This window comes from Vigna umbellata, unplaced genomic scaffold (genome assembly GCF_029865625.1).
Source record: "Vigna umbellata cultivar VRB3 unplaced genomic scaffold, Vumbellata_1.0 scaffold_845, whole genome shotgun sequence".
In the NCBI taxonomy this organism is placed as follows: Eukaryota; Viridiplantae; Streptophyta; class Magnoliopsida; order Fabales; family Fabaceae; genus Vigna; species Vigna umbellata.
The window spans coordinates 19,318-26,751 of record NW_028274610.1 but is presented as its reverse complement, the minus strand read 5'-3'; the positions used below and the strand labels follow the sequence as shown (position 1 = coordinate 26,751).

Below are 7,434 nucleotides of genomic sequence, written 5' to 3'. Positions count from 1 at the left end.
AGGTTTTTATCAACCACAGGATGTGAGAAATATCACATGACAAAAAATGTTTTAACAAATTTAAACATTTTGCCTAACAAGCACTTTGTTGCCTAACAACTTGTGGTTAATATATATTATGGCATTGGGTTCAAAGTCAAATAATTGTGAATACTAAATTTTTACGTTAAATTATCCTTTTTCCATTCCTTTTATTTATTATATCATTCAATTTGATCTATTTATATAATTTCATCAATTTACATCTATGAAATACTCTTTTATCTTTTGCCTCGACACTGAAAATAGTTTGGGCTCAGATATAAGAACTACCTTAAACATTTTTCAAAAATTTAAAGGACCAAAATTAATAATAATAATAATAATAACTATAATATTAATAATAATAAAAAATAAGTTATATTTATGTAATATTTAAACAGTTGTTTTTATTTATCTTAAAATTGTGTTAGAAAAATTAAAACAGTAATAAGAAAATAAAAATTGTTTTATATCCTAGTTTTAATCAGTTTGGATTGATTTAACTGATTCTTACCAGTTTTGAGATGAGTCATTGAAAGATAATAATCGATGGATGGATTGATTCTTGGTCAGACGGGTTGAATTGATTAAAAAAGTTATTGAAATAGGAACTTGACAAACAATAGATCAAGTACTTGGAATAGAAAATACATAAAAATAAATAAAATGATCACAAATATCTTATAAAAGAAAGTATGAAATAGGTAAGAAAAATAAAATCAAATTTATCTAGTTAGCAAAAACAATAAATTAGTTAAATAAAAAGATAAGAAACAAGAAATTAACTCTTTTTATCCTTCTTTTACTATTATTATTCAATTAAATCTTTCTACTTCTAAAAATGCTCGATGTTGTCCTTCCATCTAAATTGATATTAACATGTTAACAAAATCAAATAGAAGGACAATATAATTTTTTTAAAATAGAACGCTTTAAATATAGAAAGATCAAATTAAGTTAGATAATGAAAATTGAAAAAGAAAACCCCCTTATTCTACGTGTACGTATACTATTAATATGCCTATCTGCTTCATTTCTAAGCCCAGTCCAACATAAGATTAATCTCTAAAAGACTACCATGATACTATCACTTTCACAAATAACACAACAGCTCTCTCTAAATAAAATTTATTGGGCCAGAAACAACCTTCTACTATGTATCAAATGCCCCCCAACTTTTGGCAAGAAGAAGAAGAAAAAGGTGAAAAATAACGCCAAATAAACTTGGAGTCCATGCGGCATTATACTAACCTTCCACGTTCCAAATTCTCACTTAAATCTGTATGCATGTCTCCATTTTGTGATACTGTTTTAGCATGCAACCCTGCATTCTGCAAATATTAGAACTCCTAATCAATCTCCTCTTATGAGTTTGGAAGAATGAAAAGCTATAAAAGAAATTGGAAACCAATAAAACACAAAGGAGGAAGAATACCCGTCGCGGAAACCTCCCAGAAGGATAAGCAGAATTTCCTCGGGCAAAAAAAGGTTTACCCTTTACAGGTTCCTTGTTCACTTTCCAATTGGATTTCGGTCTTGCTTCAGCAACCACCCCATTCGCCGAAAGATTATCTCTGATTCTACAAGTGATTTTGTACAAGGCATCTTGTACACATCTGTACTCTCCAGTGATCTGCATGAAAACTCTCTAAGTGTAAACTTGACTAGAAGACAGTAACAAAAGACTGATGGAGCCATAATAAGAAACTCAGTCTATTCTGAGTGCTCAAATGCCTCAATCCAGCACAACAAGATAAGATATTTGTTATCAGTTAAGTCCCAAGTTCTCAACCTATGTCGGTACACGAAAGCATCAAACAACACCAAATACTAAGCAGATAGAACAAGGACTGGAAAGTTATTGCAGATTAACTATAAACTAAATACAATCATACAAAGGAATGCGCTTTTGTTGAAAGTAATAGATATTTTCCACATATTTATACTGAAATGCCTTTACATAAGCGGATCACAGATTCTGGCCAAGTATACATTTGTTAACTGTCTTGTACTATATTGGAGAATTTTAAATTGAAATCTTTGCATCAGAAAAAAAGTGTTTATTTTTAAATGAAAGGACATCAGCGTATGGAAACAGAATCGGGATCTAAAAATTATCAGTAGCTAATGGCATCAGGTAAATAAATTTAAACCCTTAAGAGATACTTTAAAGAAAAGTCAACTTGAATTGTATAAAATTAACAGGTGTACCTGTACCACCGCATCACCATCTGAAGCGCCACTAGGAATTGACTCTCCGTGCAAAATTTGTAAATCAGCCCCAGTTAGTTCTCTCAATTCTGAAATCACCTGACCTTCATTGCTGCTGAAGCAGTTTACTGTGCTTGCTGCAACTAGCAGCCTTGCAGTTACAGGTGATTCCATACTAGATACCGGGAGAAAACCCTTTCCAATGTGATCTTCAATAATTCTAGCAAAGACAAGAATAACGGCATCTTGTGCAGGAGAATTACAAGATTCAAGGTTCTGCTAAATCAACAATACAAATTATGAAAATCCAAAAATGTGTTTTCAAACAGATCTATCAAATGTATATGTCGTTGCATGAACACACATGCACATGAAAGAGGGAATACAAAACTGAAAACACTATATAAACATGAGTCAGTAGTGGCATGGTGCATCATTCTCATGTGACTGACCTCTACAGCAGAAATGGTGACAATGCGCTCGGCAGACTCGCTTAAAGGAGCTGTAAAGATAATAGAAGCACCTGTTTTGCTTTCCAGAGCTCTGACTATAGCCCCTCTTTTGCCAATCACGCTCCCAGCTACATTATTAGAGCAAAGGAGTCTGAACACAACTTTGTGCTCTGCTCCTTTTGTGTCACTGCCAGATGTTTCATTAGAGTTTGTGGTCCGTTCATATACAGATAAACCTTCCATGGAGGTTAACAATGAATTAAGGTGAGGAAAAAGTTCAGCATTGGGATCAGAGGATGATCTATCAGAAGAGCTAACAGTGGGTGTACTAGAAGAAACAGAAACTTTTGATAACGGGGGACAATCTTGAAGACAGTGAGATACAGCAATCAGCGCTTTCTTTACAGACAAAAGGCCACCAGTTATCTGTCAATCAAACAAGCTCCCAGATAAAGAAAAATACTTCCAAATAGTCATTGCTCAATGAAAAGTCTAAATTCCGAAGTTCATTAAAAGAAATCCAAAACATTAAACTAGGATCTATGATTCGCATGTTTAGATTTGTGCTAGACGATGAAATACAAGCTAATCTAATTTTAAATAAAAGTTCGTATTTTTATTTCACATTCAAGAATCGATGTTAGATCCAATGTTAATTCTAAATTGAAATAATTCTAATCAGCTTTTGAAAGAAAAAAACTTATACTAAAAATCAATTCTAACTTAATTTTAAAATAGCAACATCTACGCATAAATCCTATCAACTTCAAAGTAAGTTTAACCATCAAAATCGGTTTTACAATGATATAACATCTTTTTGTTGACATTTGGTGCCCCAGTTAAAATTCAGACAAACGTTGAGCACTGGATAAGGAAACAAAAAGTAGAAAGTATTACTGAAAGATAAAGAAGTATATTTATTATATCAGGAATATAAACATGTAGTAATAGAAAACATTGATATAGGACCCAAATCATATGCAGAAATTGCGGGCATACCGCATTCGTCTATGCAACAAAACACGTGTTCTCTCATGGTATCAGATGAAATCGAAGTGCAGGAAGTAGGAACAGAACAAAGAAGGTCGCCAACGTGATAGAGATTTTGAATGACAATTTACTTACTGGGAAAATAAATTCAGTGTTGACATTTGGCAGAGAAGCAAAGTCACAGATCAGATTCCATGAACTCTATTTTCGCATAAAGCGCGTCAATTCCCCCATGATTTAAGAAAACTCAATCCACTCACACACACACAAGCACACATTGTAGCATGATTTTCATTCTAAAAGAACAATAACGAACGCGTTGACCAAAAAAAAGCACAAATTGTTACAAGAAAAAAAAACTCACTTGAACTAACTCCTCGTCTTTGGCGGCGCAATGCGGAGGCGGGCAAACCCTAATTTTGGCACCACTACTGTTCCTAATGGCGGTGATGGTCTTCCCTCCTTTGCCAACAACAGCACCAATCTGCGAAGTGTGTGCAAGCAACTTGGAAAAGACCTCGCCGTTAACGGCTCTGTTAGAATTAATGCCTTTCTCGGCCTCCAGCTCCCAAACCCTCTCGAAAACCCTAACGACGGCTTCCTGCGCGTTGGAAACGTCGACCTCGCCGTCGCCGAGCTGGAGGCCCTTGCGGGGCGAGAGGGAGCCGATGACGAGGATAACGCGGTCCTCGGCACTGGCGGTGGAGTCCTCGCAGTGGATTTTGCAGGCGGTCTCGCGGCGGAGCTGGGAGACGATAGAGCCGGAGCTCCCGATGAGACCGCCCACGATGGAGGCGTGGCACACGAGGCGGAACGCGATCTGCCCCGGGAGCACCTTGAAGACGGGACGCTTGGACCGGTGGGGGTTGGCGGCGACCGTGCGCTTAGACGACGGCGTAGTTTCGTGGTGGTTGCGGTGATCAGCGTCGGAAGTGGTGGGGTCTTGCATTGCGTGGCTTAGTGGTTCCAGCGTGGGACCTTGTTTTCATGAGTTGGCATGCGTGAGCAGAGTGAGTCACTTGGATCGGAAGGAAGGGACAAGGAGAGTGAGGAGTAGTACAAGAGATTAACGATTCTTTTGCCACTGATTTTATGGAATGGAAGCATCGCGGAAGAGGTTCAAAGATGGTGGACCTCTTTTTACTATTTTTTATTCATCTTTAGTTTATGTTAATGCCCTAAATAGTGTCTTGTAACTGTTGGAGTCGCCCTGAAATCAACCCAATTCTCGAGGTAAGAAAAAGTGCTTCCATTTACTGATTCGAATCTGAATCTGGAATCTCCACTTTAAAGTTCGTTGTTTGCTTCCTTCATTCTCTGGGTTTCATCCCATGTAAATTGGTGTTTTACTGTCAGAAGGAAAATATTTTTCTCATTTTTAGACACAAAAAACATGATAACATTCCACACGAAAATCTTTTTTGAACACGTAAATTATGACACGAGAGAAGTTAAGCGAAAAAACATTAATATTAAAGCATGCATGATGTAAATGGATAAAAGAGATAAGAAAGTTTATAAACATTGGAGCTTTGTTCGAAAAATATTTTTTTACTTTCTCCCATATTAAGAATAAAATTTTTAGACAAGAATATATTAATATTTTATTGAAAATTAAGAATATAAAAAATATTAAAATTATAGTTGTATGGTATATGGGATAGAACGAACTGTCAATATTCACAACTGTTCAACATTCACAACCGTTCGGTCTGCTACTTTTGTCAACGATCAAAACAGATCAAATGTTAGATCGGCACTTAAGTTATTAATGTTGGACTTGCACTTAAGTTATTATAATTGGGCCAATGATATGGACAAGGGTGTTGCTCCCTCCACCACCCCAAGTGCTTCTGTACCTCCCCATTATTTTCTTTTATTCTAAAAATACTCTACACATCCCCACTATTTTCTTTTATTCCAAAAATACCTTATACCTCCCCACTATATTCAACAATCTTTCTCTTTTTCTCTCCACATTAATGGAGCATTCACATGGCTCAGATTTAAACTTGTGATATATTGCAAAATTTTATTTACACTTTCCCTTAGATAAGTTTGATTCAATCTTATTTTCACTGTTCAATATATTTTTTTTCTCTTCAAATTACTTAATAAATGGTAAAATTTTGTTCTAAATTTCTAGAAAAATGTTTATATATGTGTGTTTTTTTTTACATTTAATATCTATAATTTTTAACATTATATTATGTTTTAACTTACCGACATGTTTGACTCAAATAACTTGAATAAAGTATTTAATTTATTAGATAAATAATATAAAAATATTATTAAATACTTAAAATATAAAAGAAAAGTTATTTGTTAAAGATTTGGAATTTATTTAGTTCTTTCGTCATTATAAAGTTAGTATATAATAATAATAATATATTATTTACTATTAATATTATGTTTATTATTTTGTATTTGCATCTAACTTTTAGGTTTATAAAATGGAAGTGGTAGAAGCACTAATATTGAAGTTTCCTCTTAATTTTATATTTGCAATATATCACAAGTTTAAATCTAAGTCATATGAATGCTTCATTAATGTAGAGAGAGAAAGAGAAAGATTGTTGAGGATACTGGGGAGGTGTAGGGTATTTTTGAAATAAAAGAAAATAGTGGAGAAGTGCAGAAGCACTTGGGGTGGTGGAGGGAGCAACACCCTATGGACAAATAAACAACTGATAAATTAATTAAAGATATTGATAATTGATTGTAGGATAAGAAAGTTGTTTATGAGTAACAGACCGAATCTAAAGTTAAGCTTGTTTTATTAGACCTATGCCAGTTTAGGATCCATGAAATAACTTATAAATAGAAGGCTAAGCCGCAAAGGTAAGCAGATTGAACTAATTATGAGTACTTACTCTATATTGAACATTATCAATATTATCACACCAGTCATTGACTTGAGGGTCGGAGTGCCTTTTGTAGGTATCCTCCCCACGGCCCGAATAAGAAGAAACTTAGAGCACGGGATTCAGAGGTCAGAATATAAGAAGACTACGATAAAAAAATGTGTGTTTCTGGGCCCAACATATGCAAAAACATTTTGGCGTCCACCGTGGGACCGAGAGAGAAGTAGAAGAAACCCAATGATGACCACGGGAAACATGGAGGAGCAACAAATCACCAGAGAGTTGATCAGAGATATGCAGACACAGATGCAGACGCAAGTGCAAGCACAATTGTTGGAGATGCAACGGAAGCACGAAGAGGAGATCGGGGCACTGAGAGCAAAACATGCTCATGCCGAACAGTCTGTTCAATGTTCGACGTGTACAACCCAACGGGATCGCAACCGCGATAACGGCCAGGAGGCAAGTCGTAATCAACAACCATCCCACCACACCAACCCGAATGGTCAGGAAAGAAGGGAAGCAAATAGTGGGATAACACATAACCCAACGCCTCTACAAATCGTTCGGCCTACCAGTTTGCTTCCCTTCATGGTGACCATCATATAAACTCCAATGCCGAAAAAAAACTCCTCCTACATTAGATAAATATGATGGCTCAACTGATCCAGATTATCACCTCAGGATATTCCTTAACGCAATGACGTTCTACACAAAATAGCGACTCGGTCATGTGCAGGGCTTTCTCATTATCACTCAAGGGGAGGCATTAGCATGGTACAACACCCTTCCCCCAAATACAGTGGATTATTTCACTACTGTGCAAGCTCTTTTTGAAAGACAATATGTGTCCAGCTGGGTACAATAGCTATCGTCAGTGGAATTGGTGAACACTA

The 7,434-nt window shown here is 35.8% G+C and overlaps 1 protein-coding gene across 1 annotated transcript; it reads right to left on the bottom strand.

Annotated features, from left to right (window-relative positions):
* Positions 1 to 97: 97 nt before the first annotated feature.
* On the bottom strand, positions 98 to 4,888 carry LOC148190517 (KH domain-containing protein HEN4-like). The gene is made up of 5 exons (XM_088102844.1): positions 4,039 to 4,888; positions 2,685 to 3,110; positions 2,233 to 2,508; positions 1,457 to 1,654; positions 98 to 1,352 (listed from the first exon to the last, which is right to left on the bottom strand). Exons 1-5 carry the CDS (start codon positions 4,621 to 4,623, stop codon positions 1,263 to 1,265), a joined length of 1,575 nt encoding a protein of 524 aa, XP_087958970.1. The 5' UTR covers positions 4,624 to 4,888; the 3' UTR covers positions 98 to 1,262.
* Between the last annotated feature and the right edge of the window lie 2,546 nt (positions 4,889 to 7,434).

Coding starts and splice junctions, on each gene's coding strand:
- LOC148190517 (XM_088102844.1), bottom strand. CDS start 4,623: ATGCAAGACCCCACCACTTCCGACGCTGATCACCGCAACCACCACGAA. Junction 2,509..2,684: donor TCACCATTTCTGCTGTAGAG/GTCAGTCACATG, acceptor TTGATTTAGCAG/AACCTTGAATCTTGTAATTC. Junction 1,353..1,456: donor CTGGGAGGTTTCCGCGACGG/GTATTCTTCCTC, acceptor TAATATTTGCAG/AATGCAGGGTTGCATGCTAA.